The 23,055-nt window shown below is 34.7% G+C and overlaps 2 protein-coding genes across 3 annotated transcripts; one reads left to right on the forward strand and one right to left on the reverse strand.

Moving 5' to 3' along the window:
* Window positions 1–992: 992 nt before the first annotated feature.
* LOC145062970 (Xanthine/uracil permease family protein) lies at window positions 993–5,117 on the forward strand. The gene is made up of 14 exons (XM_079010572.1): window positions 993–1,507; window positions 1,612–1,709; window positions 1,799–1,975; window positions 2,058–2,158; window positions 2,232–2,307; window positions 2,721–2,780; window positions 2,880–3,064; window positions 3,151–3,247; window positions 3,391–3,477; window positions 3,620–3,678; window positions 3,786–3,877; window positions 3,971–4,048; window positions 4,127–4,287; window positions 4,702–5,117. Exons 1-14 carry the CDS (start codon window positions 1,414–1,416, stop codon window positions 4,912–4,914), a joined length of 1,578 nt encoding a protein of 525 aa, XP_078866698.1. The 5' UTR covers window positions 993–1,413; the 3' UTR covers window positions 4,915–5,117.
* An 85-nt stretch (window positions 5,118–5,202) lies between these two features.
* On the reverse strand, window positions 5,203–9,181 carry LOC145062969 (O-fucosyltransferase family protein). 2 transcript variants are annotated; one of them, XM_079010571.1, is made up of 10 exons: window positions 8,792–9,181; window positions 7,654–7,731; window positions 7,452–7,551; window positions 7,263–7,333; window positions 7,064–7,152; window positions 6,863–6,983; window positions 6,610–6,753; window positions 6,186–6,532; window positions 5,837–6,077; window positions 5,203–5,725 (listed from the first exon to the last, which is right to left on the reverse strand). In XM_079010571.1, the coding sequence occupies exons 2-10, from the start codon at window positions 7,696–7,698 to the stop codon at window positions 5,411–5,413; spliced, it is 1,473 nt and encodes a 490-aa protein (XP_078866697.1). In that variant the 5' UTR covers window positions 7,699–7,731; window positions 8,792–9,181; the 3' UTR covers window positions 5,203–5,410. The 2 variants fall into 2 exon arrangements, with proteins under 2 accessions (XP_078866697.1, XP_078866696.1); XM_079010570.1 differs by lacking the exon at window positions 8,792–9,181 and adding an exon at window positions 8,039–8,785.
* Window positions 9,182–23,055: the final 13,874 nt, after the last annotated feature.

A 23,055-nucleotide genomic window follows, 5' to 3' on the forward strand; every position in this document is an offset into this window, starting at 1 on the left:
TAAATTTACTGTTCTTAAAAAATTACAGTTTTGTTTTTTTAAATTTTTTTTAAAAATTCTTGTTTTCCAAAAAAAAAAAACTTTAAACATTTGCATTTTTTTAAATTGAAAATTACTAGTTTAAAAAAAAATACAAAAAACTTGATTTATTATGTTAATTTTTAGATATTTTTATTAATCTTTCCAATAACATAAAATTAAACATTAAATGAGATTGATAAGATGAAAATTATGCCCTTAATGAGTTCGTTTTGATCTAACGTTCCATATTTGATTTTTCGGTTTTTGGAAAAATATAAATTCTAAATGGATCTAACACACACACACACATATATATATATATATATATATATATATATATATATATATATATATATATATATATATATATATATATATATATATATAAAAGAAAAAAAATACAAAAAAAAAGACTAAATTATCCTCAATTAAAGGCCACATGATAAGAAAAAATTGCAGAAAATAAATTGTGTGGGACAAAAGGGCGGTCCGTACAAATTTTTTAAATTAGTTATTTACATGGACCATATTTACCAAAAAAAAAGTTACGAACCGAACATATGATCTCTTTATAAACTGTAAGGACCATTTATGTAACTTTATCTTAAAAGGTTTAGAAACAATTGTGGAATAAAATCTCATACTATGTTTTATAACTTTTAGTATTCTAGATAAACGTTTTTTTTTATACTTTAGTTTCACATTTTTTTTTTTGTTTTTGTGTATTTCATCTTGAGTACGATTTGATGCTCAAAACAGTAATTAATTAATTAAATTTGCAGAGCAAATAAGTAATATTAATTAAGTAAAATAAAAAAATTAGTATATTTTCTGGTAAGTGGGGTAACTATATATTAAATACATACAGAGGGACCAACGGTAACATAAACTTTGGAAGTATTTTCGAGGGGCATTTCTGTCAACACACTCTCAAATCTAACGGATCACTACTTAAAGCAAAGAGATTCAACATCACTAAGCAAACAAAAAGACTCCCCCCTGCAACTCTCCAATCAACTTTTGCTTTTAGGGCTTTTTCAACTCCACCATTGTTGACCCTTATAAGCTTTTTCCTCCTCTTTCTATCTCATTGGTCATCCGCCAAATTCTCTTTTACGTTCTTCTTTCTTTTTCTCACATAGAATCCAATCATCCATTTGAGCTGATTCAGTCATTTTCAGCAAAAAAAACCTCATTTGGAAGAAGAAGGAATCAACGAATCTCGATTCTGTTTCTGTTGATTCACTCATTAATAAACACATTTGGAGCTAGAAAGAATCTTGAATTCGTTTTCACTACCAGAACCTTATTCTAAACAAAAAATAATCTTTATTTCAGCATCGAAACAAAAGCATTTCTGGGTTGTTTTAAGTTTTCCAAATCTTTTCCACCATGGCTGAAGCTCCAAAAGCAGAGGATATCACTCATCTTCCAACAGACCAACTTCAGGGTTTAGAGTACTGTATCGACTCCAATCCATCTTGGGGTAAGTAAATTTCTTCACTTTTCCTTAAAATCAACGAAATTTTCACACTTTCCATGCTGATTTTAGCTTAAAACTGAACAAAAAAAAAAAAAAAAAAAAAACAGGGGAAGCGATAGCTTTGGGGTTTCAGCATTACATCTTGTCTTTAGGAACTGCTGTAATGATTCCCAGTTTTCTTGTTCCTTTGATGGGTGGTACATCTGTGAGTGACTTTCCTCCAAAACATGCATCATATACTTGTACCATGTATGTATAACTGTGCTTTACAACTTGTACATTAACAATTTGCAGAATGATAAGGTGAGGGTGGTGCAAACGTTGTTATTTGTTCAAGGGATTAATACATTTTTGCAAACACTTTTTGGAACTCGATTGCCAACTGTTGTTGGTGGATCTTGGGCTTTCATGGTCCCTATAATCTCAATCATCCATGACCCTTCTCTTGCCACCATTGTCGACGATCATATGGTAAATCTAAACTTACAAACTTGCTAATGATTCAAGAAATAGCAACCAGTTTGATATAATAATGAGTTTCTTGCACTTTCAGAGATTTCTTGCTACAATGCGAGCGATACAAGGTGCGCTTATAGTAGCATCAAGCGTGCAGATTATCTTGGGATATAGTCAGTTGTGGGCCATTTGTTCTAGGTAAATTTACAATTTCTTAAAGAAAACAATACGATTTTGTAATCGAGTTCTAATAAATTTTCATTTATTTCAGATTCTTTAGCCCTGTTGGTATGGTTCCAGTGATTGCATTGACTGGTTTTGGTCTCTTTGACAGAGGATTTCCCGTGGTATGCTTACTTTACTAGTCTTAGATTTGACTTTTTGAGGTCATATAGACTCGTTTTCATCTTTGAAATTCATACAAATCGTTTAATTTTTTTTATTAAAATTTGATAACCCGATTGAATTAGTATAACAACTACAAATCGTAGAGGAAAAGCGGACTCAATTTTGTAAAAACACCTTACCATATTTTAGAATGCAAAGAAAAGTATTTGACCTGAGAAAGTCAAAGTGCTCTGGGTTCAACTTCATGACGCGAGTACTTCTGGAGGTCAAATTACACTCGTTTTCGGTTTCAAGACGATTCGAACTTGACACTAATCTTTAGAAAGGACTCAAAGACCTTTAATTTGAGCTAAAAAAATCAAAACTTTATCTTTGTTCATGACGATTTGATTCAAAATGTTCATAATCATAGGTCGGGAGATGCGTGGAATTCGGCATACCAATGCTGATTCTTTTCATCATGTTCTCTCAGGTATATCACTAGTGCCCATTACGTTTACTAAAAACTAGTCGTATTTGATGAACGAAAACGCTAATTTTCCCGTTTCTTGATTTTCCGGTGGAAAAACAGTACCTGAAACAGTTTCAGGCGAAACAACTGCCGATATTGGAACGTTTTGCTCTTCTTTTGACGATAGCAGTGATCTGGGCCTATGCACACCTATTAACCGCTAGTGGTGCATATAAACATCACCCAGAACAGACCCAATTGCACTGCAGAACCGATAAAGCCGATCTCATATCCTCTGCACCATGGTTAGTAGTTTGATTCATGAATTTATTATGATTCATAGATTTTTCAAAGCATAAAGTCGATTCTCAAAGTATCCACTTCAATGCAGGATAAAGTTTCCGTATCCACTTCAATGGGGTGCGCCAACTTTTCAAGCAGGACATGCTTTTGGGATGATGGCAGCAGTTCTCGTCTCCCTTATTGAGGTGAAAATCTTATAAATATTGTATTTTTTTTTTTTTTTTTGTTTTAATGACATTTGTCACACTCTACAACATGGTTATATTGTGTCCAGATTTTGATGATTTTATACTTTTGTAACATTTTGATGATTTTCGTGTTACAACAGTCAACAGGTGCATATAAGGCGGCAGCCCGTCTAGCAAGTGCAACACCTCCCCCTGCTCATGTTCTCAGTCGCGGCATTGGGTGGCAGGTCAGTGTTATTTATATCCATTATAAATAAATTACGAATTTTTTTTTACAATATTGTACTTTTAAAAATTCAACCAATAAAAAAATCACCATAAATTGTAAGTATTGATTTTAATTAAAAAGAAATATATTTCGTCACTCAGGGTGTCGGGATTCTTTTGAGTGGACTTTTTGGAACTGCAACCGGTTCAACAGTTTCCGTGTAAGTGTTTCCGATATTCAACAAATTCTATTCACGATTTCACATTTGTTTAAAAAAAAAAAAAAAGAAAAGACATGAAACTAAAACATATTTTCCAAACAAAACAGAGAAAACGTCGGTCTTCTTGGAAGCACTCGTGTAGGTAGCCGAAGAGTCATTCAAATCTCAGCTGGCTTCATGATCTTCTTCTCGATTTTAGGTAAGCCCACAAATCCCATTAATCCAATATTTCACGGGGGCATTTACGTCTTTTGCAAGATTTCATCTTTTTTTATAATAATATAATGTGTAGGGAAATTTGGAGCTTTATTTGCGTCGATACCTTTCCCGATTTTTGCTGCGGCATATTGTGTGCTATTTGGTCTTGTTGGTAAGCATTTGATTGGTTAATAATGAAAGTGTGAAATGTGTGAAAAATAATTATTTTGGTGTTTTGTTGTTTTGGCAGCTTCTGTGGGGTTGTCATTCTTGCAATTCACAAACATGAACTCGATGAGAAACTTGTTCATCGTGGGCGTGTCTTTCTTCCTTGGCTTGTCTATTCCCGAATACTTTAGGGAGTACACGGCTGGTGCTCTCCATGGTCCTTCGCATACCAAAGCCGAATGGGTAAGTTGGTCATTTCACATACCCATCGGCAAGTTACTATTTTTTCATACAAAACTTCCATATCTCTTTGCATACACGACAAGTTTGTATTTTTTACGGTTGTCCTTTTACATCTACTTTTCATGGTCCTTCCACAAACCACAACCATGAAGGGCATTTTGGTCTTTTCGCATCTATTTTTCATGGTCCTTCCACATACGATAGCTGGAAAGGTTTTGCACACTAGGGACATGTTAGCATCTTGGTCTTTTCACGGTCCCTTCCACATAACCTGAAGGACATTTTGGTCTTTTGCACACTAGGGACATGTTTTACATGTTCTCAAGTATGTTTTCATGCAATAAACCGGAAGGGCATTTTGGTCATTTCACATCTATTAATAATGTTTTTTTTTTTGTGTATGTATTGGTGCAGTTCAATGATTTCCTCAACACCATCTTCTTCTCCTCCCCAACGGTGGCATTGATGGTGTCGGTGTTTCTTGACAACACACTCGAGTTCAAAGACAGTGCAAAAGACCGAGGGATGCCATGGTGGGCCAAGTTCAGAACATTCAAAGGAGACAGCCGAAATGAAGAGTTTTACACTCTCCCCTTCAATCTTAACCGCTTTTTCCCACCATCATGAGGTTTTTCATAAGGGGTAGTTTTGTCATTTTCAAGATAGAGATTGTGCTGATCACAATCCCTTTTCGAGGCTAGGAAGTTTTATGATGTGTTGTTTTTTCATGAGAGCATGATAGCTTTGTTGTTGTTCTAAATTTCATTAATTTCATGTAAATTTACTTAGCCATATTAAATGGAATTAATTTAGAGTCCTCCATTTGTTAATCCTTTTTATCTTTTACTTTTAAGATGAAATTTGAAATAGAAATATATTAAAACTTATTACCTTCATGGGCATCACAAGTCCAAATTTTGAAAGAAATTTCTACTTCAACCCCTAATCTCTGAAAGATGCTCATCAATCGATATAGTGATTACAAGTCTAAATTTGTGCATAATCCTTTGTTTAAGTTTATCAAAAAAATACAACAAAAGAGCATTCTTATGTGCAAAATGAGGAAACGACAACCTTAAAAACTCAGAAGAAAAAACAAAAAGAGATTGTTTTTGAACAACAATTACTGAAAACGACACATACATTCAGGGCATCTTGGTTGTCTATAAATACTTCGACCCCAACCCCTCAATCTAACACTTTGTGCTTCAGTTATCATATTCTTTACTCTTGCTTCAAAATCATTCCAATTTATAACAGTTTTATTATTCTTTGACAACACTTCAGCAAGTCTCTTCTTATTAGGTCTCAAAGTTGGAGCATTTCCACCACCATAATATGTTCTAAAACCCAAAACCAATGAAGATAATTGGCTTCCCGAATCTGTTATTGCAAATACATCTGAAGTTGCACATGCAATAAAGTCCACTGCTGCTAGCTAAAAAACCAAATTCATGAAATAGCAATGTACTTTCATCAAATTTTGAATAAGAAATAAATAAATAAAAAGTAAGAGAAAGTATGTTGCTATTTCGTGTATTTAAGGTACCTGAGAAGAAAAGTTGTTGAAAGGTGCGAGTTCATTAGGGGAAAGGAGATCCTCTTTTGTGATCAAATGAGGATATAAATTGGTCAAAGGGCGTAACCTTGACTTTCCTCCATATATTTGTGATCCAGCAAGATAAATATATGTATCACTCATGAAACCAAGAGCAGCTAAAACAAGTGCAGCTTCTTCTGGTGTTAATGGACATCTTCCTGAAATTCTTAATTCTTCTGGTGAAATAGGCCTACAATCACCCAATTATAGAAAAATTACAAATATACCCCCATGATTTGTCCATTATGTTGAGGTTTCTTATTTCATGCATTTTTACCCTAAATTTCAACATACTCACTTTGACTTCTTCAATCGTTGCATTAGTAATGGAAAGTGGGATTCTCTGTATGTTTGAAGTTCATCTTTCTCAACTTTTCCACCACCAAAATCACATAAAGAGTAGGCAACCATGTCAACTTCAAATCTCAAATGCAAAGCAAGATACTTAAGTGGTTCTCTATCTGTATCTTGACCATTTGACTTTGACTTTGACTGAGGATTTGTGATGAAATCTCCTAGTAGTTCCTTATCTAATTTGTTCCTTGGCTCATTGTATTTTCTTATTCTTCTAATCAACAATGAACCGATTTCTTGGATTTTTGGCACAAACTTCAAAGCATGGTAATTACATTTGCATCTTAGCCTCTGAAAATTAAATAAATAAGATTTAGTATGAATGAAAATATATAAGAAATTTGAAAATCTGATAATTGTAATGTAACCTGAAGATCAGAAGGCATAGGATCAAATCCAAGGCGATTTCCATATCCAAGAAAGTGAACAACTCCATTTTTTGATAAAATTGGAAGAATTTTCTTGATGTATTCAACTGGTGTTGCTTCTTTAGTGAGATCTGCATCAGTTATCTGAAATTCAATGGTGAAAACATTATCATAAAGAATTGGAGTAAGATATTGATATTCCTTGTTTTGTTACTTTAATGGAGGGCAAATTAGGGAATAAAAGACAACATACCAGACTACCGATTTCTTTGAAGTTTAGTGATTTCAAATGAGGTGGGAGATCCTTTACTATATTAACTTCATCCTTCAATGTTTTCATGAAATAATCTTCTTGATAGATATCACCAAACTGGCTGAATCATAAACATAGTCATCAAAACTATATTTTTTAATTTAGAAATGAAAAGAAGAGAAAATAGTTGGAGTAACAAACCTGGGGTCCTTCCATACGTTGCTGTAAAGAAACCTTGGAATAACTAATGTTGCATTTAATAATGATGCTACAGCAACAGCATTACATACCTATATACAAAGCAACAAACTTTTTTATATAATAAATTCCATAAAGCCTTCAATCATATGCATAAAAATGATCAAAATGGTTAATAAGTATCAGAAAACATTTTACTTACAGCAACACGTTGTTGATTTAAACCTCCATTTGCACTAACCAATATATAACCAGTGTTGCTTTGAAAATTTCCTGTCCTAACAACATTTGACAAATCATGAAAAAGATCATATAAAACATAATCTAATATTTCATTATGGAAAGAAATTCACCATTTTATCAATCTAGCCATTGAAATCAGTTTTTTTACCTGTATTTCTTGATTCCTTTCTATCTGCACAAGGACTCCATAATGATGCCTTTCGATAAGATTCCTTCCAAAATCTTGATTCCTCTTGTTTAAGCTCTCTCTGTGTTAGAAATTATTCATGAACATACAGCAATACATATCAACTATAAACAAACAAAAGCTATTTATTGAGCAATGAGCAAGGTCAAAATGGTAATCAAACCTCTGCAAGAGCACCAGAAGCCATACTTGCAAGGTGACCATACATTTGCACCACATTTTTGCCACTTTTATCTCCAAACTTCAAGAAAAGAGTCATTACTTTGTTAAGGCATTGTATATTGAAAAAGCTACCCAATTATAGAAGTGAAAAATGTTTTGTATTCAGATGAGATTGCTAACTTGGTAGATTTTTGAAAATAAAATGTTGTAATAAGAAGAAATGAAAGTAGAATGTTATAATAAACAAATCCATGGAAGTGCATTGCTATTTCTTGCATTTAACCCATTTTTACATATGATATTTGGTTATTAGACTAATTGACAATTGGTTTTGGTCAATTTCCTTTGCTGATGCAGACCCAAAAAAGAAATACATAAACACATACCATTTCAGTTTCAGTAGACAATTTTTTGGGAGGTGGATTACTTTGAAGAACCGAAGGTTCAAAGATGGAACCCATAAAAGAATCCAAAAGAAAAAGAAAACCCATCAATAAAAGTGTGAAAACAAGTGATGAAAAATGTTTACGGATCCAAGTATGCCTTTTGCCAACATAAGCACCCTTTAAAGAACCTAATTTCATGGAGTTACTCCTTAATCCATTAAACAACTCAAGCTTATCCCACTGGTAGACTCCTCCTGACACCCTCCTCCCCTTTGTTGGATCACTTCCTTGCACCATTTTTTGATACCTAAACTGATACTTAAACGACCCGCATGGTGAATTAGCATCTCCATGTTTAGACCCTGACTTCCCCATAATGTATGAAGAGCTTCACTTCTCAAAAACGTTTCATATACAGTATGAAATACCCATTAATTCATACTATCATTCCAAACAATTTGATTTGAGAGAGCCTCAGTTGAATTTTCTATATAGGGATACTAATAAGTCATGACATGTGTTCCTTTCGCTCACTATTATCATATATTTTAAATCGTTGGAATGAGAATGTCAGAGTTTGTTGTGGAAAAAGAATATAAAGATAAAAAGGAAGCATCAAATTCTGGATTGGAAGTGAAGCTAAATTAGGTGAAAATGAAAGGCAAACAATAGATGGATAAAAGAAAAAGAAATAGTGATGAAGTAATGTATAAGATATTTAAAGGAAGAAAGGAGAAGGTTGCGTAAACGGACCTGGTCATGGAGATTGTATACATATAAAACATCAAATGCAGGGGAAATATCACATCTGCAATTTGCAACGCACCAACTTCCCACCGAACAGCAGACTGAAGAACATTGAAAAATGCTACCTTATGTTGAAGCTTTTGTAACAAGAATTTCGAATTGGGAAGTGTAAAACTAAAACCCTAGAAATCGCCATCAGAAGTTGTAGTTGATTGTTGCGATGAATCACGCCAATCCGTTGGGCGTTGGGAATTTGGTGGTTTCTCCTGCGCAATTTCAACAGTTCTACAATTTATAATAACAAATTAACGTAAGAGTTTTAAAATTATTTTTTCTATAAAAAAGTACAGATCACCGGGTAAATTATTCAAATCATCATATTCCTCCGATAATTTATCTGGTAACGGTGCTTATGTGGCCTAAATTAGATGACATGGGTTTTGACATAACTCTCCTTTTTTTTTTTTCTTGGTCCTCATTTACTTGGTTTTTTACCCTCTAATAGTCAAAGATGCAACGACAACCACGGAATCCACACATTGCAGGTAAAAATTGGTGAAATTATCCATGTTATCTATCTTTTTCTTGGTTTGTTGATCGTTAGTACTAATTCACTAAAGTCAATTTCTTGTGTTTAGTATTGACTATGGAGAAGATATTGACAGACATTGAACGGATGAAAACTTCAAAAAGAAACAAACCCCTAGATGCAAAGATACTCTCTAACTTGACAAAGACTTTAAAAAGAAACCCCAAGATGCAACGATACTTTCTAAACACACTTAGATTTGTTTTTTCTATGACAAAATGTCTATAATCTGCGGATCATATCTGCAGACCTTTGTGGTAGAAGCAATGGCGAATCTAGAATAGAAAAGAACATGGTTCCTTATATAAGTAAAGCGAAAAGACAAAAATATTTATAGCAGGGCAGGGCGGGTCGAACCAGTAAAAAGCGGCCGGTTTGCGTTCATCCGGACCGTTCGAACACCTTAAAAACCAGTACAAAGCGGCCTACTTGACCCCTAAAACCGGACTTTTACAATATATATATATATATATATATATATATATATATATATATATATATATAGTACAAATGGGTTTATTTTCATTTTAAAAAGTCTTCTTGCAACTACCTATAATTACAGCCAATAATGTATTTTTACTAGTTTGAGTAGAGATATCCGATTTATAATATCAAATAACTACCACTTTTTATCTTTGTCTCCAATTTGGAATAGGTTTTGATAAAAATTAACCATATTCTTTGCAAATTTAAGTAAAACATTCCATCATTTCTTATATTTATTTGTATCTTATTTGTCTAAATACTAAAAGGTAGGTCTTAATTTTTTTTCAAGGTGGGTCATAATTTTTTCATATACATAGATAGTAAATAAAATTAAAAAATTAGGTGGGTCCTAGGACCCACCTTGATACACCATAGCTTTGCCCTTGGGTAGAAGAGGTAAAACAAACGTCTACAGTTAGACTGTTTGTTTTTAACATCTGCAGACAATTAGAATAAACTAAAATATAATTAAATTTATTTCAAAAAAAAAAAAAACTAAAAGAGTTTTTCAATAATTTTATGACTTTATTATAGATAATTAACAAATGTAGATCAACTTTTATGTATTATTGTATAAAAGTGAAAATAAAATGGTATGAATTAATGTATATATTTGATAAGTAGGGATAAAATATTTAACACATAAATTGGATACAAATAAACTTTTGATTTTAAATAAAAATTTTCATTTTACTTTTTCAATTAAATCAATTAAAAACTGGGCATAAATATTTTTCACAAGAAATGAATTATATCATATTAAATAATGTTTTGTAAAATTTGACACAAAAAATATAAGAAAATATTAAGTTTTTTTTTCTTATGTCTATATAAACAACTTCAGTGACTTTATTGTAATTAAATCATTATTTATAAATTTGTCACAAATGTCATTATTGTGTCACCAAACCTTTTTTTCTTTTAGTATTGTAGTTTTTTTTATTAAAAGTTATTTATAATAGATAAAGTTGTAATAAATCTAAGGTAAAAAAAAACAAAAACAAAGATATATGTGTTTTTTAGACTAGAAGATGTCTGAAGAGGTTTGAAGACTCTGGTCCACATTTGCGCCAAGAAGAGGACGTGCATACCTTTTGAGGTTTGCAGTCTTCAAAAACATAAACAGTCTATGAAGCTTAATGTCTGTGCATCGTCTGCGTCGCGCAGAAAGAAGATACTAAGAAGATATGCAGACAAAAAACAAACAACACCTTAGTCAAGATGATGCCTAATAAATCCCCGAATAGGACAATGTTGAAGGGGATTTCATAGAGGATATAAAACATGACACCTATGAATAAGAAGATCATACGAAATAATTGACACGTGTAAACGAGGAACAAGATGGAGTTGGATTCGAGTACTACACCCACAATCCAAAGGTTAAATGAAATAAAATAAAACTAGTATGTGGAGAGAGGCATGAATCACCGCACCAAATAAAACATGTTTAACCAATTACGCCATAATGGTTATCATATCCGTTTCAAGAAATGTAATCATGGGAGACTAGTTGTTGGTAATTAAGACAAAATTTAGTGTGCCTTTATTGTTAAGGCAAACTGAATGAGTACCACTGAAAGGTCTTTTCAAGTTAAAAAAATGTTGATAAACATGAGTGTGTTAGGGGTTTTAATATTGCATCATTTATGAATCCAACATGTATATCAAGGCAATTTCTGAAGGAGGTTATTAGAAAACCAAAATTAAAGTAAGCAAATACAAACCATTATCCAAAGTAAATTTCATTACATGATCTTCGTGAAACTGTTACATAGCAAGGTGTATGACAATGTCTTTAATTGAAGGAAAATTAAGTGGTCGCTATGTTAATGTATGGGATTATGCACAAGAGTTGATAAGATCCAATCAGGAAGTACATTTAAAGTTAGTGTTAGTGTAAACTCTAATAACACCATTACTTTTCAAGAATTTACATATGTTTTAAGGCAATTAAATAATGATGGAAAAATGTTGTTGTTTAACCTTGATGGTTCTTTTCTAAAAGGAAGGTGTAAAGGGGAAATGTTAACTACAACTTGGATTGTTGTTGACATTAACAACAAGCCAAATTGGAAATGGTTTTTTGGAATTGGTTGATGATAATCTTGTATTGAAAGATGGAAGGGGTATATATGTTATTTGTGATCAACACAAGTAATTTATAAATTTATATATCTTTATATGTATCTATATATCGTAATTAATAATTAATTTTTTTATGTCATTACTAGGGTCTTCTTGAAGCTGCAAAGGAAATCCTACCCCATGTAAAACACAAACAATGTGTAAGGCATATATTTATGCCAATTTCAGAAGTATATGGTGGGGTAGCGTTCAAAATCACTACTAGAAAAACAGTCTTTTACGACGCTCATTGCGCGTCGTAAAATGCTCAGACGACGCGCAAATGCGCGTCAAGGAAGGCCCTGTCATAACGAGAGACGACGCGCATTTACGACACGCATTTATGACACGCAATGCGTATCATTAAAGCCGCTGTCAAGAAAGGCCATGTCATAAATGAAGATGACACACATTTTTGCGTATCGTAATTTTTATTTTTATTTTTTTAAAAAATTTATTTATAGATTTACTATTTTTCGAATTAAATTTGCATTTCATGTCTCATAATAGAAAATATAATACCATATACAAAAAGTACAATCCATTACACAAAAGTTAATGTCATACAAAATACAAAATAAAATACATATAAAATACCATAACAAAATTATTTACAGTTGGACCAGTACGTAAGCAAAGATGTTCCCGAATCGACAATAGCAACACAAGAACACGTACACGATATCTTCTGCTAAAATTCACAACTATAGTTTCAGCCTTGCTCCGTCTTCTTCTTTTTCTTCTGAACTCATCTTGTGTAGTCATTGCTCTAAGCCTAGTCTGAATAGATACAACAGCTCCTTGTAAATGCTTGTATGATGTTCTTCCTGCACCTCCTTAAATACTTTTAAAGGACATGAAAAAGTTAACTGCCAAGGGAAAAGCCAAGGGCAAGAGATTATCTGTTCTGGTGGACATAATAACGTAAATAGTAAATAGTCAATACCATTTCAAGATCATTGTCCATATCTGCCTTGTCAAGGATCAATGCTTCATTTATTCTCCAATGCTTCATTCAAGTGCTCAGATCTAAGAATTTTGACAGCAACTTCTTGACCAACATATACACTATGATGCCTTGCCAAGAATAAAAAAAGATAAAGATTATTCAGAGTTAAATTAAAGAATAATAATAATGGGCATGTATAATAATAATAATAATAATAATAATAATAATAATAATAATAATAATAATAATAATAATAATAATAATAATAATAATAATATAATGGACTTACAAATCACCACAAGATCTAGAAGCAAAATTTTCTCCTATTTTGAGTAATCTTGTAAACTAGACATGAATCAAAGTCATCTAGAGTCAATAAATATTCCTCATTTTTAGCACCAGAAATCACCATTGGACTACTATTCCATCTTCTCCTTAACCAAATGAAAAAAGCAACAAGTATTAATTAAGCCTTCTGTTGACAATTCAAATTACATAGTAATTGTATGAACATGACTTACCTAGAAATGCCTTTTGCCGGGGTCCCACCACACCATGCAACCTCTAGGTGGCATGTAATTATGTTTCCCTCCACTAGTTCTCCACGCACATCAAGCTTCAAAACCTTTGGGCATTTGGTTCCTATGCAAAAAGGTTAAAATTGATATCTAAATGGCACAATTAGGAAAGACTGTGTGGGGATTAGGGTTTTTTTTTGTTATTTACCTGGGAGACTGGTGAAGATAGAGCAAATATAGGGGGATATCTGGCCAGTACACCTAAAAAAAAAGAATAAAACAATTACATAGAGTGAGATGTCATTAAAAGCAATAATTCAGAAAAGAACCACAAATTAGTAATTACCTCAGCTGTAGCATTTGGAATTGGGGTGAAGTTTGAAAGAGGTGTGGATCCAACAAACCATTGATAATGCAAAACTACTATGTAAAATTCATGTTAGGAGACAGTTGATTGAAACTACTATGTAAAATTCATGTTAACGAACACCTAATTAATAATTAATTAAGTATATAAATGCAAGATTTGAAGGAGGAGACCCGGTACAACTATAAACATATTAACCTTGTCGTAGAGATCAAGGTCACCTGATGCTGTCAAATCAATCAGCAGCGTCACCAGTGCATAATGTGAACCGGGACTTATAACTGTAACTGGTTCTTCGTTTTCATGAGGGGTATGCACAAGCAATGAAGATTCAGACGAAAATGATCTACTGGATGACAATTATTGAAGCTCGCGTTCCATTCTAATGGTATAATCCTATTAAAGAAATTAAGATTTGTTTCAGAGCGCAGAAAAAACGACTTAACAGACAGAGTCAAATTCAAGGTCAAAGTCAAACCTGAAAGCAGTCAACGGAGAAATTCCGCCTTTTAGATTTTTCTGGTGCTATAGTTAGAAGTATCTGAACAACTTCACTCATTATTGGGCGAGCATCAGGATCCAACAACAAATACTCTTTTGCAGTGTATTTGTCTACTTCTAAGCCATTTTCCCGATAAGATTACAAACCCAAATATTCTGAATTTTAAAATAAATAAATTTTATAAGAATAAACATATCCTAGATTATAATACATCAACCAAAGCACTTAAAGATCCTAATTAAGCTGTCAAAATAGAAAGAACAGTAATCCAAAATTTCAAATGAGTAAAGTCCAGACTAACCCATATAAGCCTCCTTCTCCCATCTTCCACTTTTTCGGCTAGTGCTATCTGTTGGAATTTTAGTAAAATCCTCTGTATTTGTCACAAAAAATATATGTTTATGATAAATCACCATAAAAAATATATCATATAAAGTATTTACGATATTACAGATATACCCCTGAATCAAATGAGATAGTAAGCTATTATATTCAAAAACAAACTACTGATGTATTTTCCCTTTTTCTACATATGACATGCTTAACAAAAAAAAAAAGTAAGAGAACTTCTTAATAAACTTAAGAGCCTCCGCCTTAACATATTCAGCTCTTCTCAAATTCAAGATACTTCTTAAATAAAAACTGCAAAATCCAACAAATATATATAAATCATAACCATATAAGTAAAAAAATAGAATCAACAACAATAACTAACTCACCTTCATTTTCTTAACTGGAAGCTCTAAGCATATAGTTCTTAAATAAAAATTGCAATGCCCTTTGAAATATTTTTACCACTGCATCCTCTGGTGGGGACCCGTATTCGTTTTCTAAGTTAAAGTATTCAACCCAAACATTCTGCTTCTCTGACTCTTCTCTTATATTAATTGTCTTCAAAGCCCTAAACAACAACCAAAAAACTGTAAATTTATATAATTTTTGTAATCAACTATGAAGAATTTTTATTTTTATATACCTTTCAGCCATTGATCGAGCCTTTTCAACTTCATTCAAGGAGAGAAAAAATGTCATATATTTTATCCAGATAAAGCTGCTATTTGGGGAGGTTCTTATCAGCTTCTCATAATCATCAGCTGTTCTTGGAACATCTTTCTGCAATAGTCTTTCCTTTGCAGCCCGAATTTCTCGTTCCCTGTTTACAAAAAAGTTGAAATTTACGATTTTGCCCTTGGAGAAAGGATAGATTATTAAATATTAACCTATGTGAATACCTTTCATATGTTTCTTTCTTTTTTGTTCATTTACTTTTGTTTTCATTCTTGTTTGTTCGTTTACTTCAATTCTCTTTGACAGAGGCTCCAATGAAACCACCCTGTTTGAAAACAAAAACACATCATTACATTAGAGAGTAGAAGTGAGGATCGTGGAATGAGGAGGAAATCGCCATTGAAACCTGCATAGTTTTTCAGTTAGGGTTTTACACAGGAGAAGATGAGAAGATCCAAAATCGAAATCAAAGCTATGAATAGAGGAGAAATTAAAGAAATAGAAGAACGAAAACATTAGGAAGAGAGAATAACCAAAGCATATCTTAGTCAGGCTAGGGTGTGGAAATTCAAGCAGTCTCCGACGAGGTCACATGAGCCCGAGGTCGTCGGAGGAAAATACCCCTAAGGTCGTTGGAGGAGAAGTGAGCAAAGATGTTGCCGGAGACGTGAGGCGAGATCATCGATTGATTGTTGCAGAGGCCAGAGAGCACCAAGTGTTTTCGTTCTTGAAAAAAAAAGCCCTAGTCCCTGCGATTTTGTGGAATTTAGTAGTACTATCCTTGCTTGTCTTCTTCTTTGCTTCTTAAATCATAATAACAATCTCCATGAAATCGCATTGGGTTTTAGGTTAGAGAGAGAGAGAGGAAGACGAAGACCCTAGGCTTCTTTCTTGCTATTTGGAAGAGGAGCGGGTTTTAATTTTTCACATGGAATAGGCGGGGTTTTAATTTTTTGGGATTTCATTTCCCCCTTTCAAGAATGCGTGTTTTGAGTAAAACATAAAGCGACACTCACAGAGGGCGCACATTTTAGATAAAGTGCCCTCCGTGTTTTTATTTTTTTTACATGAAACAATAATCTAAGGGCACGCACTAATGCGTGACATAAATCCTTAATTTTTTTTGAAGAGACGACACTTTTTTAATGTCACTCTCTTTTGCGTAACATAAATCAATGCGTGTCGTGATTTGCGCGTCGTAAAAGGGTCTTTTTCTTGTAAACATGTTTTGGGTAGCTACTAAACCTACTGTTAAGCGTTTCATGATCAATATGGATAAGATCAATAAAATTATTCATGGTTCTTATGATCATCTTATAGCCATGGAACGTACTTCTTGGTGCATGGATTTTTTGGGGTACTGGGTTGTCATGTGAGGCTATTGAGGATGAGATTGTTGAATGTTTTAATGTCATAATATAATTGAAACATCTTGAAACCTATATGTAAACATATGTTTTACTATATGCTCATTTTTTTCTCAAAACCAAAGTAAGAAATCATAAGGATACATTTACTCCTAATAAACTTGTAATGCATAAATCATCAACCTAATTTATCACAAAATGAAACGAGATAATGATTTGATGAAACTTGTGTTACTATAACATAATCTCTTAAGTTGAGGTCTTGAATTTATTCATTATTAATAGGGTATTGGATAACATCGTCGGTCCTTATTCCTAAATTCTAATAGGTATACAATTTTTCACATTATTATAAACAATAATAGGAATCATGATATATTATTAACCTTCTAAAAATACTAAGTAAGAATTTTTATTTTTAACTCAACCAAAACCATCAATGATTCATTTCATAAGCTAATCAAAGTGTGACAATGTAGAAAATAGTTATCATAGTACAAATCAAAATCATAGAATGTGGAACACTAGTAGATGCAGTGCGATCATGTTGGGCCTTTCCCCTTCGAACCAGAGGTACCAGAAACCCATAAACGGTAAGCACAAATATTAGTGAATTCCCAAAAATACCACATACCATACATACATCGGGCCCCGCCCAATGCAAATCCGTTAATAACATGTAATAGGCCCCACCCAAATCTATATAGTGGGCCCCGCCTAACATACATACAAATACATACAATACATGTAAGAGTCACACAGACAACTAGCATCCTATAAAAATAGACCAATGGGCTGACCTTGGTGCCTTCGACCCGCTAATACTATGAGGAGACTTACTTTAAACTGAAGATATATGAATCACACATGCAGTGCTGCTATAAAGGCTCTCCACACTGAACATATCCAAAACCAACGCTATTAATAATTAGGGTAATAAACCATAGTCAAAGGTCCAAATCATATTCTCTTACTAAGGGTAAAAGACCATTTTACCCTTTCAAGTCTAAACCTAACTAAACATTTCCCAAGGCCCAAAAATGGCCTAAGATCATTTTTGGGAGTATGCCATGTGTACTCCATCCTTATGCCTTGCGTATTGAGTTTCCATAGAAGAGGATACAGGGTGAAACCCATTACACCCTATGTACTCAGAGGTTATGCCTTGCGTAGTCCTCTGTTGTCCAAAACCACTATAAAGCTCTTAATACCTAAAGACTAAACATCCAACTCACAAATCTTAATCTTGGGAAGTTCTTAACTAATAAAGTCGACAAATTTAATCTTTTTCGTGGCTTAATAGAGCCCAAAACCAAACCCTAGGTACATAACTTCACAAAATGACCAACAATTCATGCATGGGAAGAATATAACCCTCAAGACCTGATTTGTATACCATAAGAACCTAAAAACATCAATAAATGCTAATCCTAAGTTATGAGTAGCTTTTACTCGCAAGAACCAAAACCATAGGAACTAAATCATGCAAATCTCTAGTCTAACCTAGATCTACACAAAAGAATCATAAAGGTGAGAGCTTTATACCTTTTAAGTCTTGCAATTGAAAAGCAAACTTTAGATCTTCAAGCTCTAAGCCCACCAGTCCTCAATAATATACTTCTCATTCTCCCACAATGCTCCAAGAACACTCTAAAGGTCCAAAACAGGATCTCATGGTTTATCATTTCGAAATGAAGGAAAGAGGGAGTGGAGCTTGATAATAAGGGAGGCCTCAAGGGACTTAAGGTCCTTAAATAGTGGATCAACCCTAAAATTGCGAGTTTGGGATCTGCATGAGTACACCCTACGTACTCCTTATGTACGCCCAACGTATATGACGAAGTCTACGTTCCATTTAATAACTTACGCCCACCGTACACTTCATGTATGCCTAACGTAAGGACCAATTTTGCAATATTTTGTTATTTTTAAGCTGGAATTGAAAATACATGGAAAACGCATGTTACAACTCTCCCCCACTTGAATTAGACTTCGTCCTCGAAGTCCACCTCTGCAAATAACTCTAGATAATTCTCCTTCATCTCCTCCTCAGGCTCTGATGTCCACTCTGATCCTTTCCGATGCTGCCATAGTACATCCACTGAACCCAACTCCTTATTTCGAAGAGTCTTTGTCTTCCTTTTGAGACAACCGATCTATCTACATAGTTCAGAAACTCGTCCACACGAATATCCTCTAATGGCACCACTGCAGAGTCATCAATCAAACACTTCCATAACTGAGAAACGTGAAAAGTTTTATGAATCAGACTAAGCTCTTCGAGTAGCTCCAAACAATATGAAACCACGCTCACCCGTGCATTAACCTTGAAAGGACCAATGTATATGGGGCCCATATTGCCCCGCTTCCTGAATCGGATGACACCTTTCCAAGGTAACACCTTTAGGAGTACCATATCTCTGACCTGAAACTCCAAATCCGATCAGCGCCTATCAGCATAACTCTTCTACCGGCTTTATACGGTCTGCAATCTCTCGTACCTACTGGATCAAATCGATAGTCTGGAACACCAGCTCCATGCTACCCATAACTCGCTGACCGAGCTCGCCTTAACAGATCGGGGTCCGACACTTCCTCCCGTAGAGCATTTCAAAAAGTGGTCAATCAATACTAGAGTGGTAGTTGTTGTTGTAAAAAACTCAACCAATGGGAGATACGTATCCCAACTACCGCCAAAATCCAACACACATGCCCGTACCATATCCTCTAAAGTCTGAATAGTTCACTTACTCTGTCCATCAGTCTACAGATGAAAAGTCATGTTGAAGTGCAGTCGAGTACCCAACTCCTCGTGGAATGTCACATCCCAAAACCGGTAATGGCAGAAAATGTTTCAGGGTCGAGGACGTCATGTACAGTATCATCACAATTGTATAATAGTAAAAACAAGAAACATGCAACCATTACATTTACATAGTGAGTGTAATTACAAGTGTGTTCTGTAAAGTTCAACAAACACCAAAAGTATGCAAAAATAAGAGATGGATCTTGTATGCTCCACCTTCTCCAAAATGTAGCACCTGTACCTGTCTATCTTTGACCTGAGGATACAAGTTATTTTGAAAACGAGTATCAGCATAAAGCTGGTGAGTTCATAAGAGTTTAGTGTGAGTTTTAGTATAAAATGCATTAGTACAGATAGTGTGAGGGCTGTAGTTTACATTCGTAAGTAATAGAAAACTCTAGAAAATCCTATATTTTCCAGAAATACATTGTAACTGAAAAACCTGTAACTTGCATGTAAGTCTCATTATTTAAAAGAAATCGTTTGTAATAAAAATATATCAGTGAACCCCCAATAAGTAGTGTAATAAGAAAGTTATGCCTGATATCAGTAATAGTGGTGCAAACTCTCATTAGTATTAGATACTTATTTACTTCGGGATTTTAAACTTATTCTTTAGTATTAGTATTTTAGTGTGAATGTAGTGTATTCCTTGTATGCTACTGATAGTGTGAGTAGTAGGGTACCCCATGACCTTCCCGGTCATGCATAGTGTAGAGAAGTAGCGGTATCCCTGGGCCTGCACGGCTCGGACTGAAGTTAACAGTCGGGATGTAATAGTGTCTGCCCGGTATAGATCTATACATGTAGCGTCGTCTTCCTGTCAGAAAACTCTGGGCATAGTATGTAGCGAATAGCGTATCTCATAGTGAGTTATTGTGTTATCCCCTGTTTAGTGCTTTCTCTTGTATTATAGTGAAGTAGTCTTTTGTATAGTTCATAGTGAGTTCTCTTACTAGTGAGTCGTCTCGTGTTAGTGTGTATTATAGTATGTAAGATAGTAGCAGTAACGAGTAGTAGTGGCCTTAACTATACCCATTATAGTTAACTTAGTGGGTGTAATTCTTGGCAATTATGTAGTGTAGACATTGATTGAAATGAAAAGGCCCGTATCCAACACCAATATACATGATATATAACTAAGAAATCAATGACAGTCGGACGGATAACAACTACCCTAAGCTCACAATCAAATAAGAACAGGAAATAAGGCGAGCTATCGGTCCTAAGTCCTTCAAGTCTTACTTATATAAATATATTAGTGTGGTTACATTTTGTAAGAAAATATATTTAAGGAAAAATCTTGTCAAAGGGAACAATTATAAGATAGTTTATTTATCCAAAATAGTTTTTAAAACGTAAAGTTCTTTTTATAAGGCATAGTGATAAATCACATGTGATTTGAGTTACGGATAGTGAATCACATGTGATTAATTTTCATAAACATGTATATTTGACTTGTATCCCCCCTTAAAACATATAAAAGCATTTGTAAGGTTCATTAAAGGGGTATGAACTCACAGTTTATCGCAGGGTTCGAGTGTCAACGGATGCCCTGAATGCCAATGGTTCCTATAAATCATGTGATGACACACAATTGGGTTAGAACTAGGATGTTTCATGCTTAAACATGATGGATAAACATTCTTAGGGCTCGACGTTACTGAATACAAGTGTCTCATGATCCATACTTAATGATTCATGCAAGTTTAGGGCCAAAAGTGGGCATTTGAGTGAGTGCATGGCCTAGAAATTGAGTGTGCGGCTGAGGTGTGCGGCCAGAAGTGTGTGTGAGGCTGCACACAAGTGTGTGCGGCCGTTTAGTGTGTGTGTGTGGCCGTACACAGGAGTGTGCGGCCGTACACTCCTCTTGTGAGTCCAAATGAAGTGTTTGCTCTTCACACTAAGGAGATTTGAATGTGTGCTGCCCCCTCATGAAGGTGTGCGGCCATACACCTTTAAGGGTTCATGAATATGATGAACATGATGAGCTTTAAGGCTTGGGACTCAAGTGTTTACCACTAATAAGCTTGAAGATGAATTAGATCACAAATATGAGGCCTTCAAGGTGTTCTTGGTTGAAGATTTTAGAGAGAGAAAGTAGAGAGAGAGTAAGGAGCATCCAAATGAATGAATGAAGAAGGTATCCATCTATATATATATATATATATATATATATATATATATATATATATATATATGTTCGGGTGTGAGGCTGGAGGGTGTGCGGTTGGGTGTGTGGCCGCACACATGGGTGTATTGCCGTACACACAAAAGTGTGGCCGCACACACCTCTTTTGGTGTGTTTAATCCAATTTCATGATGCAAAACACTTTCCAACACCTCCTAAGACCCATAACTAGACTATATTGTGTCCAAAACATGCATTCGGAACCACAAGATTTACAAAGGGTGATGAATTCAAGATTTAAAGACAATACGCGGGCCAATTACATAGGATGAAAGTTTCGAGTTGTCACATTATCCACCCCCCCCCCCCCCCCCCGTTAGAGGGAATTTCGTCTCAAAATTTAGAATTCCTACTGAGGGTAGTTACAGAACTATTAGGCAAAAAGATGGGGATATTTGAGTTTCATTTGATCCTCGTGCTCCCAAGTGAATTTCGGTCCCCGCTTGGCGTTCCACCGAACCTTCACAATTGGGATGCGGCTTTGTTTCGTTCGTTTCACTTCTCGATCCATAATTTCTGCAGGCTCTTCCACAAAGTTGAGGTTTTCATTGACCTCAATCTCGTCGAGGGGAATCACGAGAGTTTCGTCGGATAGGCATTTCTTCATGTTCGAGATGTGGAAGGTAGGATGTATGTTACTCGACTCATGGGGTAAGTTGAGTTTGTAAGCTACAGGGCCGATTCTAGCAAGAATCTCGAATGGTCCTATGTACCTTGGGTTCAGCTTTCCATGCTTTCCGAAGCGTATCGTGCCCTTCCAGGGCGAGACCTTCAAAAGGACTCGGTCTCCTACCTGAAACTCCAAGGGTTTCCTTCGTTTGTCCGCGTAGCTTTTCTGTCGTTCCCTAGCGGCTTTTAACCGTTCACGAATCTGCACAATCTTCTCGGTCGTTTCTCGAATGATCTCCGGACCAGTGAGAGCGCTGTCAGGAACTCGTCCTTTAGCCAACTGAGTGTCACCCACCTCAGCCCAGCACAGAGGTGATCTGCATCGTAGAGGGCTTCAAATGGAGCTGCTTTGATGCTCATATGATAACTATTATTGTTGGAAAATTCCACAAGAGGTAAGTGTGTATCCCATGATTTACCGAGGTCGATCACAAAATCTCGCAACATATCTTCTAAAGTTTGGATCGTTCTCTCACTTTGTCCGTCGGTCTGCGGATGGTAAGCTGTGCTCATGTCCAGCCTCGTCCCTAGAGCCTTTTGTAGTGATTGCCAAAATCTCGAGGTAAATCTACTATCTCTGTCCGAGATAATATATATATATATATATATATATATATATATATATAGGGATGCCATGCAGCCGTACTATCTCCTTAAGATATGTTCTCGTGAGCTTCTCCATCTTGTCCGT

Source organism: Lactuca serriola, chromosome 7, assembly GCF_051521515.1.
Source record: "Lactuca serriola cultivar US96UC23 chromosome 7, Lser_US96UC23_V15, whole genome shotgun sequence".
NCBI lineage: Eukaryota > Viridiplantae > Streptophyta > Magnoliopsida > Asterales > Asteraceae > Lactuca > Lactuca serriola.